This window comes from Equus caballus, chromosome 2 (assembly GCF_041296265.1).
Source record: "Equus caballus isolate H_3958 breed thoroughbred chromosome 2, TB-T2T, whole genome shotgun sequence".
NCBI lineage: Eukaryota > Metazoa > Chordata > Mammalia > Perissodactyla > Equidae > Equus > Equus caballus.
In genome coordinates this window covers 64,779,747-64,801,819 of record NC_091685.1, presented here as the reverse complement: position 1 = coordinate 64,801,819, position 22,073 = coordinate 64,779,747, and the positions used below count along the sequence as shown (strand labels likewise).

At 43.2% G+C, this 22,073-nt stretch overlaps 2 protein-coding genes and 1 long non-coding RNA gene across 9 annotated transcripts in view; 2 read left to right on the top strand and 1 right to left on the bottom strand.

Annotated features, from left to right (window-relative positions):
- Nucleotides 1-16,459, top strand: part of PRSS51 (serine protease 51) — a 30,497-nt gene extending 14,038 nt beyond the window's left edge. Inside the window, exon 5 of the mRNA XM_070256832.1 lies at nucleotides 15,978-16,459. Within this exon, the coding sequence (XP_070112933.1) occupies nucleotides 15,978-16,169 (192 nt within the window). The 3' untranslated portion in view covers nucleotides 16,170-16,459. The remainder of the gene's footprint in view (nucleotides 1-15,977) is intronic.
- LOC138921731 (uncharacterized) lies at nucleotides 13,065-19,427 on the bottom strand. Its single transcript, XR_011434579.1, has 2 exons — nucleotides 19,345-19,427; nucleotides 13,065-15,095 (listed from the first exon to the last, which is right to left on the bottom strand). It is a non-coding gene; the product is annotated as an uncharacterized lncRNA (long non-coding RNA).
- A 37-nt stretch (nucleotides 19,428-19,464) lies between these two features.
- Nucleotides 19,465-22,073, top strand: part of LOC106782834 (serine protease 52) — a 64,674-nt gene continuing 62,065 nt past the window's right edge. For 4 of the 7 annotated variants that reach the window (XM_070256815.1, XM_014737746.3, XM_014737748.3 and 1 more), the window contains exon 1: nucleotides 19,475-19,660. In XM_070256815.1, coding sequence (XP_070112916.1) covers nucleotides 19,579-19,660 — 82 coding nt within the window. In that variant the 5' untranslated portion in view covers nucleotides 19,475-19,578. Of the gene's footprint in view, nucleotides 19,661-22,073 lie in introns of all 7 variants that reach the window. The other 3 variants (XM_014737747.3, XM_070256809.1, XM_070256798.1) reach the window with 1 other exon arrangement.

Below are 22,073 nucleotides of genomic sequence, written 5' to 3'. Positions count from 1 at the left end.
CATATTCAATTTCTTTAATAGCTATAGAGCTATTCAGATTATCTCTTCATTCTTGAGTGAGCTTTGGTAGTTTGGTAATTTATGTCTTTCAACGAATTTGTCTATTTTCATCTAAGTTGTCAAATTTTTGGCATAAAGTGTTCTCATAATATTATCCTTTAAATATTTGTATAATCTTTATTGTCCTTTTAACGCTTGTGTAATCTGTAGTGAGTTACCTTTCTCATTCCTGATATTGGTAATTTGTGCCATCTCTCTTTTTTTCCTGATAAGTCTGTCTACAGGTATAGCAATGATTTTATTGATCTTCTCAGAGAACCAGCTTTTGGTTTACTGGTTTTCTCTATTATCTTTCTCTTGTCTATTTCATTGATTTTTTATCTTGTATTTATTATTTCCTATTTTCTACTTGCTCTTTTTCTTATTTCATGAGTTGGAAGCTGAGTTCACTGGTTTAAGACCTTTGCCATTCTCAAATATAGAGATTTAGGTACTATAAAATTTCCCCAAAATAATGCTTTAGCATCATTTCCCAAATTCTGATATGTTGTGTTTTCATTTTCATTCAGTTCAAAATATGTTCTATTTTCCCTTTTGGTTTCTTCTTTGACCCATGGATTATGTGAAAGTGTGTTATTTGGTTTATAAAGGCTGGGGGGTTTTCCAGATATGATTATGCTCTTGATTTCTAATTTAATTCCACTGTGGTCATAGCACATACTTTGTATAACTTGCATAATTTAAAATGTATTGAGACTTCTTTTTTGACCCAGAATATAGTCTATCTTGATAAATGCTCTGGGGCACTTGGGGAATAGAAAATATATTTTGTTGTCATTGGATGGAGTGTTTGATAAATATAAATCAGATCAAGTTGGTTGACGGTATTGTTAAAAGTCTTCTATATCCTAATTGATTTTCTGTCTACTTAGTTTATCAATTATTGAGACAAGAGTATTGATAACTGTGACTGATATCGTCTATTACATCTTGCGATTCCATCAGTTTTTGTTTCATGTCTCGTGAAGTAGTTAAGTTCACAAAGATTTGGGCGTGTTATTCCCTCTTGATAAACTGACTACTTTATCATTATGAAATACCTTCTTTCTTCTTCATAGTAGTCTTTGCTCTGAAATCTACTTTCTCTCATTTTAATAGGGCCACTCCAGCTTTATTTTGACTAGTTTTAGCATGGTATATCTTTCCCCATCCTTTTATTTTTAATTAATTTGTGTCTTCATATTTGAAGTGACTTAGTTGTAGGTAGCATATAGTTGGATATTGCTGTTTTATCCAATTTGGTAATATCTGCATTTTAATTGGTATATTTAAAGCATTTGTATTACAATTATTGAAATGATTGGGTTTAAGTCTAGCATCTTGCTGTTTCTTTTCTATCTGCACAATCTGTTTTTCCTTTTTGTCATTTTTCAATGACCTTTTTTGGTTAATTGAATAGTTTTGAGTATTTTTTATGATTCCATTGTATCATCTTTCTTTGCTTACTAGCTATTCCTCTTTTTTTTAAGTTTTATTTTACTGAATGATTTAAGGTTTATAGCAGGGATTGGCAAACTATGGCCTGTGGGTCAAATTTTATTGGAAAACAATCACACTCATTCATTTACATATGGCCTGTGGCTGCTTTCAAGCTACAACAGCAGCGGTGAGGTAGTGGTGACAAAGACTCTATGGCCCCCCAAGTCTAAAGCACTTCCTACCTGTTCCTTTAAGAAAAATTTTGCTACTGTGGTTTACAGTAGGCATCTTTAACTTATGACAGAATAGCAATTCATGTTTAGTATAAGAACTTTGTAATAGTATACTTCCTTTCCCCCCTCTTCGCCTTTATTCTATTATTGTCATATAATTTGCTTATTTATGTTGTAAACAAAAAAATTAATTGTTTCTAATTTTGTTTAAACAATTATCTTTTAAAGAGACAGAAATTTAAAAACCTTATATATATTTATATATATTTGTATTTATATATATATTTATATATAAGGTCTATTTATCTATGTCAGTTCTCAGTCAGTGTTGATTGACTTAATTTCTTTATCCTAATTTTTTCTCCACCTCCTGAAGGAGTTGTGTCTTCCTTCTTCTTTGCGTGCCTGGTAATCTTTAATTGAATGCTATACATCCAATCAAAGGTGAATTTTACTTTGTTGGGTGCTGGTTATTTCTTACTCCTATAAATATTCTTGACTCTTGTTCTCACATTCAGTTACATGAATGGAAGCAGTTTGGTCTTTTTCAGGTCCTGCTTTTAAGATTTATCAGGTAGGACCAGAACAGTGTTTACCTTAGATCTAATTATTATCTACTACTGAGGCAAGACCATCCTGAATACTCTACCCAACACTCCATGAATTATGAAGCTTCCCACTCTGGCTTGTGTGAACAGGCACCTATAATTCTTTCAGATCATTCTTTCTTCATCCTAGAATGATGAAGATGATCACCCTTCTGATTCATACTCTGCCGAATACTCAAGAGGGACCCTTCTTTACATCTCCAGGGTTACTCTCCACGCAGATCTCCTCTCTCTGGTACACTGTCCTGTGAATTCCAGCTGCTTGGTCTTCCTGGACTCTCAACTCAGAGAGTCCCGGGGGCTCTGCCAGGGTTACTGCCCCTGCCTGGGGCCTGGAAACTCTTTCAAGATAGTAGGCTGGGGCAACTGACAGACTCACATCATTTGTTGCCCATCTCTCAGAGATCACTGTCCTTCATTTCTTTTTATGTAGTGACTTCAAAATCATTGTTTCAGTTTTTTCCCCTGCTTTTGTCATTGTTGTTGTTTTAGGCAGAGGATAAATTTGGTCTCTATTACTCCATCTTGGCCAGAAGCTGAATTCTCCTTTACGTCATTCTGATGCTTACTCGCTGTCGTCAGTTGGGTTCCCTGGAAAGCAGACTTTGAGAGAGAGATTAGCCTGCAGTAGGTCATGGGATCCCCACCTACTGTAGTGAGGAAGGAAGGAGGATTCCACAGAGGGCGATGTTGGGCTGTGATGAAGTCTCAGTTAGGACCTCGACTGACTCCACAGGCAGCTCTGATAGTGAGACAGCCTTTCAGAGTAGCCCCAAGTTGGAGCAACATAGTCATTGGTTTAAACTCTTATCTTGACCAGTCATTGGTTTCAGGCAGCCTGAGAATGGGGTGTGACCTTGGGCAGAGCGACTCTTTCCAGCCAAGGCCATTTTGAAGACGTCCAAGAGCTGAGAGCCATCCGCTGGCAGCACTCACAGTAGCTGAACTTTGAGAACAACCACTTTATTGCGTTAATTGAAGCAAAATGTGAAAGGAAAACTACTTTCTTTTTAGCTTCTTCTATGGTTCAGTGTTTCCTTCTCTATGGCACTTGATAGGGGGATGGGGGTGCTTTCCAGAGAATTGCCTCCTGGTCAAACTTCAAACTGTCTTCAACGGTTACTCCTGGGTTACCTTGCATCCTCCTTTGTAATAAGCCATAAGTAGAGAGCTCTAAGTCCTGTGTAAGAATGGTTGTGCTACATATATAAAAATAATGCACCTCATGGTATAAAGTATTCTGTGCAATGAGGGGCACAAACAACATGTATGGAAGGCCAGGAAAGAGAGAAACCTTCTTGAGAAGTCTGGAGCATGCAGGATGCGTGGGATGTGTAAATGGGCATTAGCCAGGGGGTGATATTTAAGAGGGGACCCCAAAGGGTAACATTAGAGTTTCTTAGAAACTGTAACCAAGGAGTGAAGACATTCCTCCTCTACGAGGTTTGTTCATACTTTATTACGTCATTAAATAGGGGAGCCCTTAAGTTGAAGTAATGGAGCTTCATTTAAATTAGGTAATAAACATTTGCCCAGATATTTCCTATAGTATACAAGTTATTCGGAGGTTTTTTAATCAAAACTAATCTTGACAGTAACTCTGGATATCCCTGATGTAGCCTGCAAATCCCATCTCTCCCACCACTGTCTCTCTCCACTTCACTCAAGAGGCTCCACCACACTGATCTTTCCATGCTTTCAATGGGCAAGTTATTTTCTACCTCAGGGCATTTGCACATGCTTGTCTTTTGCCTGGAGCACTCTTTCTACCAATCTTCCTTAGGCTAACTCCTACTCATTAGCCAAGTCTCATTTCAAACATCACTTCCTCAGAGAGGCCTTCCCTGACCACTCTAAAATAATTTCCTTCTACCCACAGTCCTTTTATTTCCTCTCATGTTTCCCATGGCAGATGGAATTATTGGCCCTGTCCTTCACTCCTTCCTGGACCAACACCCTTTTCATTTTCCAAGGTAGCCGTACCCTGGGGAAAGGAGAATATTCAGACCTTTTGAAGGCTGTTGATTCATCTGAGATGATACTGATACTGACACTAGGGATCCAAAATGCCATTATGGCCCCCTGTTATAGTCCCAGCCCAAGTCTGACTCAAAGTGGGTAACAATAGATTCATGCACCCACCCTGTGGTCATTTTCCTGGTTCCTGGGCATGTGCAAGTGTGGTTAAACTCAGCAGCCAGTAGAACCCTCCCATTCATTCACTGGCCTAACAACCTGTAGAGTAGAAAGGCCCTGAAAATGCCCCTACTGACCAAGATGGTTGTGGTAGCTTGGGTTCCCTAGGAAGCAGACTCTGAGACACTGCAGAAGGTTTATTAGGGAGTGACTTCAAGATAAATATCTGCTGTGGGGAGGAAGCAGGACTGGACAAAGGAAAAGTTGGGCTGTGATGCAATCTCAGTGAAGCCCTCAGCAACCCCACAGGGTGCTCTAAAGCTGGGATAGCCCTCCACAGTTGTCTTGAATTAGGGCGAGGGCGCTAGAATTTGATATTCCCTGCATTAATTAGTCATTCAATGTGGGCTTCCTTTGGAAGAGAGACGTGACCCAGGGTGAGGAGCTCTCTTTAGCCAAGGCAATTCCAAAAGAGAGCTGACAGCTGAGGAAATAAGTTGGAGAGATTCCTGTAGGTGGAATCTGAGCACCACATCACAATGTCCACCATGGTAGTTAACCTGAAGCAAGACTTCATCCACGGTAGGATTGCCAATATTAATGCCACCCTCAAAGACTTGAAGGATGTTAGGTTGGTGATCTCCATCATGTCCCCATTCAATTCACTGCTATGACTCCTGCAAAACTCCAAATGAATCACGGCAGATGACGATGGACTGCCATGCATTTTATCAATTGGTATCCCCAATTATGCCTTCTGTGGCATCATTATTACAATACATACTCTGGCACATGGTATACAGATATTGATCTGAAAAATGCGTTCTTTTCCATTTCCTCTAAGAAAGAAGATCAAAATTAGTTTGCATTGACTTGGAAAGTATAGCAGCTGACATCCACTGTCTTGCCCCCAGGACTATGTTAACTGACATGCTCTGTCACAATATAGAGTATCACATCAGTACACTATATTAATGTCATTGTGCTTACCAGACCTGGAGAATAGGTAGTGGCAAGTACTTTGAATGCCCTGATAAGAAATATCTCTCCAGAGGATGAAAGATAAGCCTACAGAGATTCAGGACCTGACACATTGGCAAAGCTTTTAGGCGTCCAACGATCTGGACATCCTCTCTAAGGGAAAGTACAAATTATTGCACTGTACATCTCCGACCACCAAGAAGGAGGCACAGCAATTGGTGGATCCTCCTTGGATTTTCTAGATAGTAGATGCTATACTTGGAAATAATGCTCCAACCCATTTATCAATGCCTCAGAAGTTTTCCAGTTGAGTGTAGGGCTCAAAGCAAGAAAGGGCTTTGCATTGAGTTCAGGATGTAGTACAAATTGCCCTGCCACTTGGGCTGTATGACCAGTAGATCCAATGACACTAAAGGCACCTGTGTGAGGACAAAAACTTTGGATGGCCATGAAGGTTCATTTTCTCCCCCTTTTTGATAGCTTAACAGAGAGCTGATTCAGTAGGTCTGAGTCAGCTCAATGAAGAAGAGGCTAACATTCTTCGCTGGGCTCCAGCACTCTGAAGCTCCTTCTTTCAAACAAGGTCACTTTCCAACCCATGAAGAATCCAGTGTTAAGTCATGGGGCTCCTCTCTCCTGGAACACTAGCCATGATATTCGCAGACCATCTACACCCAGCTTATCTAATGTGAGTTCAGGGGATTTCTGTGTTCTAATACTTCTCCACTATAAATTTCCCCCATCCCTATTAATCCTAATGTCTGTGTGTTTCCATGTTATGATGATAAATATGGACATTGCATAGGGTCTCTGGCAAACCAGAACAGAAAAATTGTAGACTGTTATAGATCTGAAGCAATCTGCCTTCTGCAGCAGAGAACTACTATTTTCAATACAATTCCTACTGTGCTTCAGAGTCCTAATAGAGAGCAAGGACCTAGCTGTGAGACACCAAGTAACTATGTGACTGGAGCTGCCTGTCATAACCCACAAATTCACGTGGTCTGGCAGGCCATCAACACTCCATCTTCTGATGGAAATTTAGGGTTGGGTTCAACAAGTGTGAATAAGTTGTATGAACAGGTTGCCCTGGCCCCCATGTTACCTACTGTTGCAACAAATCTTCTCTCTCAGCTTATGCATTGACTTAATGAGAGGTGCTATGTCAACTGATGACAGAGGAAAAATTCTCAGTCCTGATTCTTCAGAAGCCCATGAAAATGGACTTCTGTCACCATATAGACCTGCTCAGGGTTGGCCTTGAATGATGTGGTCAGGAGAAATACCCCTGTGGGCAGAGCTCTGAACAGTGCACGCCGTCATCTCCTTTGAATGGAAAAATAGGTGGTATAATGTAAGGCCTCTTGGGCAGTCATGAATAGCTTGGCTGGTTGGCCAAGGGCTTGGAAAGAGTAAGACTGAAAGTTCAAAAGTAATAAGGTCTAGGGAAGAGGCATGTGGATGGACCAGAGGAGAGAGCTCTGTGCTTCACATCAATGCCCACTAGAGAACATTCACTGCAGAGAAGGCACTGATCTATGAGGGGGATCAATGGCCACAATGGTATCCTATGTAAACCATAGGAAGAAGTAGATCCTACATCATGGCCTGGTACACACACACACACAAACACACACGGAGCTAAGGTTTCATAGAACAATACACAGCTTTCCTACCTGCTAGTTAGAACCCAGTAAATTGATATCATAACTCAATAATAGGATATGAAATGTGAATCTCCATTTGAAAAACACTGAAGGAAATCAATCCCAACCTTCATTTTACATATAAGGAAACTGAGCCCTAAACAAAGCAAGGTTTTGCTAAAGGTTATTGACAGATCCAAGACTAAAATTCATATTTCCTGACTCTCAGATCAACTTATTTTCTGACATCTTTCTCATGTATGTTAAAGGAAATAAAAAAGGAATACTTCTGAGGTAATATGGGCTATGAGATTATTTTTGAAAAACCCTCTTTTTAGTATACATCTATAAATGAAGGCTAAAATTCAACAAACATTCTTTAAAATGAATCACTGAGCCCACAAGAAAGTAAGGAAAAGTTTAGGGAGTCAAAAACAGAAGTAGCAGTCCAGAGTTCTTATCCAGAATGAAAAGGCAATAAGAAGTGTGAATCTAGACTCCTGGGCCTTACTGGTCATGTGGGGAACAAGGGCTTGAGCTCTTGTAGATTGTAGGAACTGAAGACCATTCACAAAGAATGAACACTTAAAGGGTTATAGCCTCAGAGAAATTGTGGGCTAAGAAATAAAACCAGTCTGATAAAAGGAGACTGTTTTTTGTTTTAGCCTCAGCAACATATGGGGGAAGAACTCTCCTTGGAGAAATGGTAAACACAGCTCTACCCTCATAAGTGTCTAGAGTTCAAAGTTAACCTTGTACATAGCCCAGAAAACACCAAACTGAAAAAATTAAAGTTGCCCCACCTGGGCAGATCCCAGGGAATCTCTCAGAAACAAGAACAGATCTTCTCTAGAGACATGTATCTCCAGCACATGTAGGGCTGCCAGATAAAACACGTGTCACAGGGTTAAATCTGAATTTCAGACAAACAACGAAAAAAGTTTTAGTATAAATATGTAGCATGACCTATTTGAGAAATACTCGTATTAGTTGTTCATCTGAAATTCAAATTTAACTAGGTATTCCATTGTTTTTTCTCTAAAACTAGAAATTCTAATTATAGTCCCTATAGATTCCCACAGATCTTAAGTTCAGCCAAATGTGGGTTCGAAATGTAAAATTGCTAAACTCATGTAGGAAACAAACCATCATGAGAAAGTGCAGCAAGAACAGAAGATTATACACCTAAAGACTTCAGATATTTATTAAGTTATTAGATAGTGAATGTAAACAATTCTATTACAATAAAGAGGGAACTGAAAACAAAATACTGTCAAAAATGGCCAGGAAGAATCAAATACAATTTATGGAAATAAGAAATATAACTAGTAAACCAGTAGCTGGATCTGAACAAATTACCTAATGCTAAGAGACAACATGGGAAATATGAGAGAGAAGTTGTGAAACCAGGAGGATAGATTGAAAAGGTCTAACACATGGCTACCGGAGTTTCAGAAGGAGAGAATAAAAATAGTGGAGGAAAGGAAATGTTCAATGAGTCAATGACCAAGAATTTTCCATAACTGGTGAAAGACATGAGTCCTCCAATTCAGGAAACCACAAATACCAAGCATAATTTATAGAAATATATCTCTAAATGCATTTTAGTGAAATGGCAAAACAGTAGAGACAGAGAAAATCTCAAAATCAACACATGCAAGAGAAAATGTACTTACAAAGGAACATCAAGTTGACGGACTTCTCCAAAGCAACAATGGAAGCCAAAGGATATTGGAATAATACCAACAATGTGCTGAGAGAAAATAACTGCCTTATTTAAAGTGTTGACACCAAAAACTATCGTTCATGTAAAACAGATTTTAAAAGTAGTTTATCATTAATATATCTTCACCAATTGTTTTTAATGTTTAAAAACATTTCATTTAAAATTTAGAAGGAGGTATATACAGGAATACTCATAGCATCATAGTTTGTAATAAAAAATAGAAAAAAACATAAATACTCATTATCAAAGACAGGAATATTTAAGTTTTAGTATAGCCATACAACAGAATATCACTCAGAGGTGAAAACATACATGAACTGGAGTTAAACTGATCAGCAGAAATTAATCTCACAATGTCAGGCAAAAGCAAGTTGCAGAAAATTGTGTTCAGTCTACCCTCTCTATAAGTTTTTAAAATATGCAAGACACTACTATTGCTTAGTATATATTTAGATACAGAAAAATTATAAATGCAAGGGAAAGATAAACACAAAGCTCAGGCTATTTATTATGACTGGAGGAGGTGGAGAGACCCACAGAGACCTTCAACCGTGTTCGTAGTGTTTTATTTCTTAAATATCTTACCATAATTTATAAAAAGAAATGAAAAAGAGGAAGAAAATTGAAAGTCAGTGTAACCTCTTCTGATTTTGCAAAGCAAAATGCATACTGAAAGGTAAAACCAGTACTTGAGAGATGGTTCAAGAGCAAATAAGGATAAGAGAATAAAGCAATTCTGGATAGTTAGCAGATAGAAACTTTTATCACAAGAGCGGGCTTAATTAGAGGGCTTCTCCTCAAGCTTGTCAGTGATTTGACAAGGAGAAGTCAGAGGCCTCCACCAGTTTTTAGGCCAGGAGGTTGGTGCTGCAGCCAGTGGTTGGGGAGGAGCATAAAACGTGGCTTCCTCCCTCCGCTGCCCAACTGTCTCACAGCCCGATACTGGAGTCCAGCTTCAGCTGCCACTGCCTCCCTTCTACATATCAAATATTAGCAAATGCATCTCATTGGACCCAAAATCACATCCAGAATGTCAGTGCAAGGGAGCTGGGATTTGTGATTCATGGACTTCCTGGTCTTAGGACACAGAAAAATGGGGATTTAGGATTTAGGGAACTGGATTTTGAGCACTATGAGACTAGTTATTATCTAGCAAACCCACCACTTTGGCTGCTCAGCATACATACACAAACTTCTACCACATTAAAATTTCTGAAAATCAAGAATAGCAACAACAGCATGCTCCTGCTTAACACAATACAACTATTCTTCATACAAACAGAAACACTGTGATCGTCTTCCCCAAATGGCTAGCCAAAAGTCTTATAAATCACAGTATCCATCTCTGGATAATAATTGTTGCTCTTCAGTTCCATCACAATCCCACTTTCATATCTTTGTGCTCTCCAACAAGCAGATGCCAAGACAGAAATATATGTGAAAGAGATTTACTGGGGAAAATGTCTGGGGAGGATAAAGAGTGGGGGGATGGTAGTAGGCAGGGCATCTTCAGACCCCAGTGCAGGTCTGAGAAAGTCTCGATCAGGTTGATAGGAGTTCCTGAACAAAGATTGCCATGTTGGGCAGTAACGGACTGGCTCTCATATCTCCTGCCACTCTCAGTCATTGGCTGGGGGCAACCCAAGAGAAGGGCGCTTGTGGCCTGACTGCCATGGTGGATCCAAAGGAGCAATAGCTGAAGAACATCATCAACTATGCTCCTCGCAACAGTTTCTCTCAAGGCAGGTCTGAGCGATACACCTCCATGACCATCACAGTGTTGTATCCTAAAGACTAAATAATAAATGTAACCACCACCAACGTACGGAAAAGGAAGAAATAAAGAGAAATTGGCATATACAAATGCATAACCAAGCAAACATGCAACTCTAGGCAGCTACAATAGTTCTCAAGTCTGCAACTGATCCTGAGGCCACGGTTGGTATTGGAAAATTCCTTCTTCCAACTTGAATGAAGCTCAGTTGATTGTGGTTCTTTACTTGATGGGGTGACCCCAAATTCCATTTCTGAGCTCTTGGTGGTTTTGTCTGTATTGGGTTGCCATGATTTTCCATTAATCTCTCCCTTTTGATAATGAAATACAAAGAGCATCCCCAGAGGATTTCATGGATTCCAGCCATATTCCTCCTTGTCCCCATTGTGTGCAGCAACATTCTATTCTCTTGATAATCAGGGTCAATCATCTCAGTGAGCACAGTTACCTCCTTCTTTGCCCCCTGGTTCAATGGCATGATGAGACCCAAATGGCCAAGCAGCTGTCTCAACTCTCAGGTCAACAGAGCCATTGTGTCCCCTGGTAGAAGCATTTCTTCCTCGGGAACTAAGATTTTTAAACCTTCAGAGCTCACAGTTGTGGTGATAAGAAGCAAAATATTTTTTGAATGGATCATTCAGTGAATAGTAAATAGAACCAGCCCCATTTCTATCCCTTGATTTACAAACCCATGTTTTCTGGCCATAGGAGAATCAGCACCATATACTGAACAGTAGTTCTCAATATATACCACACTTTGTAAAAGAGCACTTCAACCTCACGGGTTATTAGATGTCAAGAGGCTCAGTTACAGAACCTTCAGTAGACCATCACACTGTTCGTCCAGGCAAACTGCTTCCGGGTGGTGAGAGGCATAATAAGATCAGTGAACCCCATGAGCATCAGCACATTGCCTCATCTCTGTTGCGTTATAACCAATTGGTCAGAGGTAGTGCCAAATGAAAAATCATCATGATCAATAACTAGGCATCTAGTAAGTTATGTGTGGTGGGGTGGCAGAAGCATTGTGGGCAAGGCAGGCACATCTATATACAGAATAATTGTCTATTACTATGAAGAAAAATTGCCACCTACTCCATAAAGGAAGGAGTCAAGTGTAATCAACCTTCTACCAGATGGGTTATGTGTCACATCATCCTCAGCCTGCAGATGACAGCCACAACAGGATTTTTCTAGGATACTGACGCTCCCCTTGAAGATGTATTTTTCAAGGCCTAATTTAACACGGTGTCCTCAGGACTCATATAAGGGGCAGAGTTAGAGGATGGGTGAGTAGGTCACAGCAAATCTATTCTGACATTCCTAGCTAAGACTTTGGATTCCTTCTTTTATATTCTACAAAGGAATTACATTTAATACAGGCCACTTTTTTGTCCAAGGTTCTAGTCTTTCGATCAAACAAACAGAGCCACTTCCAGCTGCTTCAGCTAACCTACTGAATATAGAATTTCTCTTAAGTGCACCTAGATGGATAAATTTGGGCCAATCGCATTTTACTTTATTCTTTGCCTAACTCCCTTAGAATCTGTCCTCATACTTAATCCTCGAGTTTCTACAAATATACATTAATAGAATTTTACAGCCCTTTTACTGTGTATCTGTCTTCTCCTGGGGTCGGATTTGAACTGACGCCCTATGAGGTCTGTTGGAATGACTCTACTTATGGTTCTGACTGCCATGAGAGGTGGTAGGAGCGGGTCGAGGGGAGAATCAGCATCCCCTGGGAAAGTACTTATTTCAACTAAGGCATTACAAAGTCTTCAAGCCAGAGGGTTAGCCTTCGCTTGAAGGGGCGGAGGGGCTGCTTCTGGCAAGAAGGGAAGCTCAGCGGGCTTTGAGGTTTTAAAGTACACTGATTCATCTTAATCCACCCAAGTATCCCATTTTAATTATTGGGGTCACCTTTTTCCCCAATTAATCATCTTTCATGTAAGCAGCTGAAGAGGTTGTGAATTTAAGTTATGTTGTCATTCTTCTACCTGTAGGACAACTCCGGGTCTGATTTTTAATACAATTGGTAAGAGATTCTTTTAGGGCAATTATAGAAGCTCCTCTGGCTCTTGGATTATGTCTTTGAGTTGAAGATGTAAGGCCCCAAGATCGTCTGTCTCGTTCTTTTGTTTTCTGCAAACTTTCCATTGCATTCAGTAACCATAGCCCTTGTACTTGCCTCTCCCACTAGAGCATTCTATTGCAAACGCCACTTGATCTCTTTTATTAGGTAACTGATTCTAGGAACGACAGATAAGAACTTGAGAAACTGTTTTGTCGTTGCATACCATGGACTCCCAGAACCCCATTTTCCACTAGCGACCAGGTCATCATTGCCTTCAAATCAAACCAGGCCTGACAACAAATCTTAGATTTCCACCTTTGCAGTTGTATCTCCTGGAACTGCTTTCAGTTCCAAATATGGTATCGGTCGGGATTCTACCAGGAAAATAGAACATACGCGATGTATTCCAAGCCGAAAGGGTTTTAGTATGTAGAGATGGATGCTTACAGAACCATTAAAAGGGTTTGAGTGCAAAGGTCAAGAAAAACAGCCTCCTTCTTCCAGGAGTGTGGTAAACTTCCCAACTCACAGGAACTCCTCGCTAATGATCTTATTCTCTTCAGCTTTGGAGTGACAATTTGCAGCAAGATATTCAAAGTTAACGGCAAAACCTCATAACCGTTGTCTGCTAAAACCTGCATGCCTGCACACTGCAGCTGTGGGAAAATAACCGTTTCTCCATGTCCTCTGCCTCCTAAAACTTGCCTGAGAATCTAAGTTTGAAGCCTGCCTGGGATTCTGAGAAAAGTGGCCAGCTGTCAGCATCTACAATTCTTAGGAGAGTTTGGAAAGGCAGAGATGGTGCTGAACGTCAACGTACAATATCTGGCATATTGATCTAATAAATATGAAACAAGAGGAGTAAATCCCTTGAATAGTTGCGATGAGGGTTAAATGAGATAATGCTTGCCGAGTCCTGAGCCCAGCATATTATACAAGTGTAGTGTAAGTGCCTGATGTTAAGTTTTTGACTGCTGGGGCATCCACTTCAAAAGACACTCATCCTAAAGAAACACACTGCCAGCTATATGACACAGCTACTAGCAAAACAGCCAGAGAAGGAATTAGGCTGTCCCCACCCATGAAGGTCCCTCTTTCAGAAAGCCCTGGGTAACCTAGACAACTGCTTGAGTGACCCCGCTTCTCCATTCCTGAGCCCTAATTCCTGCTCTTATACTTTAAATTGACCAATAAAGAGTGAACTCATGAAACCCTAGACACTCCACCCTCAATGTTAATAAAGGCAGAGCCCCAGGTCCATGCTTTCTCTCTCTCTCTCTCCCCCCCTGCAATCTCACTGTGTGGCCCTTGGGCATGTTGTGTACCCTCCAGGCCTATGAGGAATAAATCTTGTTCCTCAGAGTTCCCTGATGGTTTTTACTGAAGTGCATCCTGCAATCTTAAGAACCACAAGGGCTGGTCCAGCCACGGCATTGGGGGAACTGTCTGTGGGGGCTCACTGCAAGCAATGTGGCCCAGGCGAGTGCCTCATTCTCAGCCTACAGCATCACTCTCAATAGGCTGGGACCAACACAACACCATGATGAGGCTTAATGGGTAGCTTGGCATCTTTATCAGCCCTAAAATAAGAATGGCTCATAGCTTTCAATTCTATTATCTAGGAGAGAGCACTAGATGATTCTGCGTGAGTATTTTCCATTTGTTCCCATTTCACCTCTGCGGATCCATTGGCTGTCCTTCCCTGGGTCCTGGTAGGCTGGCCCCTAAGGATTAGTCACCTGGGATCCTAAATGTTGCTTGGCTTGCCCTCAGCAATGGGAGGTATTGACAGAAGGTACAAGGCAAGAAGTAAGAGGATTTGGGGTATTTGCTCTCTGTGCCTTCCTGTTGAGGCCGTTGTGCTCCCAGTGGCAGGGTCCCTCCCTGACCCAGTTCCTCCTCGGTATCCCTCCCCTACACTTGGACTTCAGTAACTATGGAATTTATCTCCTTGCCCTGTGGCTGACTGCTGCTGCTCGTCTCTGGAAAGCCTCATTCCTCTTTGTTGGGCCCCTTGACGATGCCCACAACGCCTAGGCCCTTCATGAAGAACCTTCATTCTAACTTTCTGGGTGGAATTCTGTCTCCTTCTGCGATCCTCCCTAACTGAGACACTCAGATCACCTTCCTCAATCCCCAGGCCTGTTGTTTCAGAGCCAATTCTGCCTCGGAGGGCCGGATGGAAATTCAGAAAGCTGTGATAGGGCTCGGCAGAGGGTCAGCAGTGAAATAATGCTGAACACTAAGAGTGGATCCATCCTTCTGGGCAGACGTGAGAACTTCATCTCTAAAAGAGACCAATGGACCGTCGACAAACAGGCAGTTCCCTTATGGAAGGACAAGTCCAAGACCCCAACTTGCACCCCTGTCCAAAATGGAACCAGTGAAACTGGGGTCACGTCTCTGTAGCCCTGTGCTCAAATGCTCCATGCAGCCTGTAACAAGAAAGAATTAGGGCACAGCTGAAATCCAAAAGGGAAAGGGAACGGGCTAAAATCCACAGGGAGCAATGTCTATTTCTTAATCTGTCTCCCGCCCCAAATAGCTCTGCTCTCCTCCCCCAACTGGTGTTTACGTGTCTGTTTCTTTCCCTGGTAGCAGATGCCACCAGGCCTTAAACTAGGTCACAGAGGGTGGCGATGACCCGACACAGGCCTTCAGGCCACCTCCTCCCCTGACCTCACTCCCCAGGCTCCTGGGCCTCGGGTGGCAGAGCCCAGGCCCCAAATAGCCCCCTGCTCTCCAGGGGGTCTTGATAGGGTCCCTGCTCCCTAGAACCACAAGGAGTGAGTGGGGGCTCCTCTGTCCAGCCTGTGAGTGGGCAGGGGGCCTGTTCCTGAGCTGGCAGCAGAGGGGACAGCTCTGGGAGGTGCTGCATCCCTGCCTGCCCCATCCCGCCCATTCGTCCCCTCCCATCACAGCCCTGCTAGAGTGCTCTCAGGGATACCCATTCTTCCCAGGGCAGCCAGGGAGCCACATGTCCTGCTGTTTCCCCTGGGAGAGCACTGGGGCCAGTTTCACAGCCCACAGGGCCCAAACCAGGGCTCCTAACACGCACCAGGTGGTGTCAGGGGTAGAGCATAAATTGCAGGGTCAAAAACCTGATTTCAATCCCAGCCTCCTGAGCTAAATCACAGGGAGGTGCAAGCTTGCCCAGAATCACCCAGCTGGGAAGTGGCAGAGCCCAGGCCCACAAGGACCTACTGCACGTCCCCAGCCACCCATGTCTGCTTCCCTCGCATCCCCACCTGCCTGTCCCTCCTCCTTCGGACAATCTCTGCCAGCATCGGGTCCTGACGGTAACTTTGTCTCCACAGGTTCTTTCAGAGCACGGCTATGGCCTGATCACGACCGACATCCGGGAGGGACAAACTTTCTACTACACCGAGGATTACCACCAGCAGTACCTGAGCAAGAATCCCGACGGGTACTGCGGCCTCGGGGGCACCGGAGCGTCCTGTCTGCTGGGTATTTGTTATGGACCCAAAATTCATATATTGGAGCCCTAGCCCCCAGTGGGGTGTATATGTTGATGGAGCCACTGAGAAAGAAATTAAGGTTAAATGAGGTCATCAGGGTGCCCTGATCCTACAGGATTAGAGTCCTTATGAGAAGACACCCTGGAGTTCGCCCTCCGTCCGTGAACAGCTCTGAGGCCATGCGAGGACACAGAGAGAGGCAGCTGTCTGCAAGCCAGGAAGAGGGCCCTCCCCAGGAAATGAACAGGCTGGCACCTTGATCACAGACTTCCAGCCCCCAGAGCTGTTAGAAAATAAAGTTCTGTTACGTAAGCCTTCCATTCTATGGTATTTTGCCATGGCAGCCTGAGCAGACTAAGCTGGGATTAAAACAATTTCTCCCCACGTGGTCGGCCCTTGAGGTCACAACAAAAATCCCTTCAAAAAATTGGGCAATTCTTTTGTGGTTCACGTCAGTGGCTCTTTGAAGTGCACAAAGCACAAAGGCATTTTAAAAGTCTGGTTTTTGAGATACAATTTATATTGAGTAAAATCACCTTTTTAAGGTTTACGGTTCTATGAATTCTGACAAATGCACATGGCTGTTACCACCACCACAGTTGAGACCAAGAACCTTTCCACCACCCCAGAAAGCTCCCCCGTGCCCCTTGGAGCCCATCCGCTTCCCCGAATCCTAGCCCCTGGCAACTCGGATGTATTCTCTGTGCCTCTCCTTTGGTCTCTTCCAGAATGTCATAGAAACAGCATCATACAGAATACAGCTGGTTGTGTCTGGCTTCTTCAACTTAGCACAAAGCACTTGAGATACACGTTGCTGTGTGTATCAGCAGTTTGTTCCTTTTTATTGCTGAGTGTCATTGCTTCGTCTGAATGTACCTCCGCTTGTTCATCCATTCACCCGGTAATGGTTATTACCAGTTTTTAGCAATTATGAATAAAGCCACTGCAAACACTGTGTACTGGTTTCAGAGTGGACGTATGTCTTCATGCAATGGTGTTCCGATAAAAATGTGAATCCATCTACTGACGTGCTGTGAGATCTTGAGATTCTTTGGGGTCTGAATGAAAGTAATACATATGCTGTGTTCCCCTGTTCTGAATTCGGGGGCTGGCCGTAGAAGCTATGTGATTAAGCGGGCAGGATCGTGGGTGATGTTGGAATTCTTTATCTATACCCTGTTCCACTTTATCTGAACACGTGCCCTCCAGTGCCCCAAATTTTGCAAGCATTTATAGCTGCAATACAACATTTTGCTCTTCTGAGCTCAAATTCATTGTATTTTCCAAAGAACAGGGGTAAGGAAGCTTTCACTCCCATTTCAAGCCCCTTCCTGGCAAAGAAAAGCTATGAATTAGGTTGATGAATTCCAATTTTTTGCTTATGATGAATTTCCAATGCTTAACTAATGAGCTATGAGATGTATAGTAAATGCTTGGTATGTTAAAACTCTACATCCAATAACACAAGCTAACTTCTTAACACTTCCTCTGCCCTTCACTTACTCTGATGGGATATTTTCAAGAGTTTTTAAGATAAGTTTTAAAGCTTCAAAAAAGCTAGGGAAAGAAAAAGTCCCATAGTTATTTCCCCTAAAGTGGAAATCCATTATGTATAGAATTTTGGAACACATTTGCGCTGACAGCTCCTTGACAATCTTCGGTAATAATACTTGTTTTCCACATACCTGTCACATCTATGGTAATTTCTTGTGAGAATTATTTAGTGGATGCTTCATAGGAAGACCGTTTATTCAGATTTGAGTTTTACTCAATAAATTGACCCCTGTCTACTACCTAATCTTGTACATTATTCCAACTCAATATTTTATGCTGAACCAATCAGATTTGCCAATATTAGTCTATTTTTGAGCAATTCTATATGGTTTAATTTAAAAGTTTCTACAGTTCCCATGCACCTCGGTACCTTTGCACCAGATTTCCGCCCACCTAGAATGCCGTACAGTTTCCTGGGGCTGTTGTAACAAAGCACCACAAGAGGGGTGGTTTAGAACAGAAGTTTACTGTCTGGAATTCAGGAAGCCAGAAGTCCGAAATGGAGGTGTGGCAAGGCTGTGCTCCCTCTGAAAGAGCTGGGGAGGGATCCATTCCAGGCCACTCTCCTAGCTTCTGGGACTTCCTTGGCTTGTGGCCTCATAACTCCAATCTTCACACATTGTTCTCTCTGTGTGGGAGGGTGTGTGTATCCAAATTTTCCCTTCTTATAAGGACACCAGTCACACAGGACTAGGGGCCAACCCTGCTCCAGTATGACTTCATCTTAACTAATTACATCTGCAATGATCCTATTTCCAAATAAAGTCACATTCTGAGGCATTAAGGGTTAGGACTCCAACAGATGACTTTTGGGAGGACACCATTCAACCCATAACAAGTGCTTTTCTGCCCTTCCCAATGCCATTTCTCTTTGTGGATTGATTCAGCCCAGACAGAGCTTATTTCCTCTAGAGAACCTTCCCTAATGGCCTCTTTCCCCACCCACCACATACCAGCACTCCCCCTAGACTGGGGTGGGTACCCCTCCACAGCTTCCAACAACACCTTTATCCCATTGTCTTAAGGTGATGTCTTAAGTGTCTCTCCCAGATGGGTGTGAGCTTCTAGGAGACAGAGAACAATTATAGCTCATCTTTGCATCATCCTCCAAGCCTGGCATATAGAAAATGCTTCATAAAGTCCTAGCTAACCTAGTGGATGAACAAATGAATGAGCTGCATCAATGGAAGCTCCCCTGCAGCTGATCTACGCATGGATCTGTACTTTATGATGTCTCATTCATAGAAACTGCTAGTCAATGTGCCTTCCTTTACTGGAAGACATTAGTAGAGATGCAATTAGTAGAGAATTTAAATCATGCGTTAGCTCATTAAGCCTCCCAACAATATAATGTTGTAAGTGTTATTATTATCCCCATTTTTACAGATGAGTAATATGAGAAAGTTAAGTAGCTCCCTTAAGGTCCCCCTGGTGATGTGACCTCTTTTCTGTAGGAGTCCAAGTCTGTGCTCACACCACTGTATCGCCTGACCTGTTGGGACCAGCAGCCTGAGACCCTTTCTCCTGGGGAGTGCCTTCAGCTCTTTTGTCCTGACATATTAGTAAATCTGAGATGCCCTGTCTTGCAGGAACCCAACTAGCATGGAGTCCTCCCACTCCCCTGTCTATAGCCCCCCAGTTCCACACTGACCGTCACAACCCAGAGGATCAGCTCATGGAAATCATCACATCTTGGTTCGGGGCTGCCAAGTGGTTGCCTTGTCTTGACTGTCCCAGCTCCACCCAGTGCCCTATTATGACCTCGGCGGTCAGGCTGGGCTGTGAGATAGGCACAGAGAGCAAAGCCCTGACCCGGTCCCTCTGAGTTGAATATGCACCGTCTCACCTGAAGCCTCTCCACCAGCTTGAGTAAAGACCAGGGCCGATGAAAGGATGGAAGGATGGAAGAGCAGCACTCCTGCTGCCGGTTGCCCTGCTGCTGCCCTGGGCATGCAGCTGCCTGGCACGTAGGTCTCTCATGGTGTTCTTGTGTCTGTGCCTCACGAGGGTGCTTACTTGGCGGGCAGGAGAATCACCTGGGGGGCTTGTCCAAGAGGTCAGGTCCTATGATGCTGATGCCATAGTTTGGGGTGGGATCCAGGGAACTGCCTTTTAAGGCAGGGGGCCCCTGGACCAGACTTTCAGATCGTTGCTCTCACAACATCCCCAACTTTAAAGTTACATGTGGAGGAGCCTGGGGTGTGTGCATGTGTGTATGTGTGTGTGTGTGTGCATGTATGTAATATCTATGTTAAATACCAGAGTTTTCCAGAGTGACTGGCCAATGTAAGTACCCCTTTGACAGGGGTAGCCAGCTGTCAAGCTGGAGATGCCCACTAGCCACCTCCTGCAGCTTTAAGGTCATGTGTGGTCCTAAGAAGGTGTTTCCCTGCTGCTTCCTCTTTGAAAACCTTCTTAAGGATCATGTGGAACCTAACTGGTCTAATGCAAAACCACCACGCACTATGACTGTAACGAAGGCAGTGTATTAATACCTAATACGGACTCATCTCCCTGGGTCCTGAGATCTTACAGAGCCTTGCGTGTTCAGTCTATTTGTTGGTTGACAAATATCAAACCTCTACCATGTGCTGGGAGCTGTTGTAGGAGCTGGGTTTATAACAGAGAACGACATATTCATTTCCCATCTGTAAGCAGTTTTACTATCTAGTGAGGAGAAGGAAGTATCAAACACATAAATGAGTGAATAAGGAAGTTAATTTCAATTCCTGGTAAATGGTATAAGCAGACAGAATAGGCTAAGGTGATGGGAGATCTGTGAATGGCTGTTGAGGCTGTTGTAGGAGGTGGTCACGGAAAGCCTTCCTGAGATGATGAGACATGGGCTGAGACCCATGTGGTGAGAAGGAGACGTATTTGAAAGCAGAAGTGACAGTAAGTGGAAAGGCCCCAAGCAGTGAATGAGCTCAGTGTGTTTCAGAGGCAGACAGGCCAGTGCAACTGGGGCAGAGTACCTGGGAAGGGGCATCCAAGAAAGATGGGCTCAGAGAGGTCAGTGGGCCCAGACCATGCTGAGCCTCATAAAGGCACAGTAAGGACTCTGGATTTTATTCTGGTTACAATGGGAAGCCGTCAGAGAGTCTAAATGGGAGAGTGTGAATTGAGAGGTGCTTGAGAAAGATGCTCTGGCTGCTACACAGGCTGGGCTGGGCAGGAGCAAGAGTGGAAGCAGGGAGATGAGTCAGTGGGCATGAGAGGATGGTGGCCTAGATGCATTTACAGTGGAGATGGAGAGAAGTGGTTGGTTTCTGGAAATCGTTTGGGAGTGCTGACTGACCCGGCTGATGCATTGGAAGTGGGGAGTGAGAGCAAGAGGAGGAGTCAAGGATATCTCCTAGATGTTTTCCTTGTCTAAGCAAACGGATGGATGTGGGGACCGTTTACTGAACTTGGAAGGCTTGTAAGAAAGAAGATTTGGAGTGGGGTCAGGTAAGTCAATAGACCAGTGTGGGCCACACTAAGTTTGAGTGCCACTTAGACATCTTGTGAGATACTGAGTAGGGCAGTTGGTTAAGTGAGTGGGGAGCTCAGTGGAGAGGTCTGAGGAGGATAATGGTGAGATCATCTGTATAAAGACGGTATTTGAAGCTATGGCTGGGATGAGATACTCTAGCCAAAGTACATGCAGAAAGAAGTGGTCTGAGGACTGAGCCTTAGGTTTTGGAAGAACAGGAGGACACAGCAAAAGAGCAGGGGAAGGAGTGGCCGTTGACGTAGGAAAACAACCAGCAAGTGCATTCTCCCAGGGAAATTTTGCTCAGAGATGACCCCAGATTGATCCAAGAGTCTTGGGCAAAATCAGACTTCTTTCTCCTTGGTCCTGACTAGAATGAAGCCAAATGCCATCCCTCTAAATCAATGTTACATGAAAAAATAGGCATCAGGCCTATGTTAATATTTGTCTTTGTATTAAAGATCAATGGCTCTAAGTCACACAGCTAGCAAACAATGGAGCCAACTCAGAGCTTCTAATGCCGAATCTCACCTCCTTCCCTCTTCACCAGGTGCCCTGTCAGCGGGGACAGAGCTAAAAATCACAGTGCCTTTTCCCTACTTGAGTTCTGTCTCAACAGTCATGCTCCTCTTTCTGTCATGGTCACCAACACGTTGATAGGATCTTTTGAGGGAAAAAGAATTTCTGAGACACCCCGATAGTACAGGCAAAGAGAAGCCACTTTGGACTAAAAAGTTGAAATGAGACCTCCTCATCTTAATCTGATTGGTTACATCCTGGATCTGGCTCAGTCAGTCACTTGGGAAAAATCTAGAGTCTGAAGTGATTTCATTCCAGTGGGACTTGCAAGGAACCATCTCTGAACTCCTTCACCAGGAGTTTCGCTCTGTGGTGCTGTCAGACCC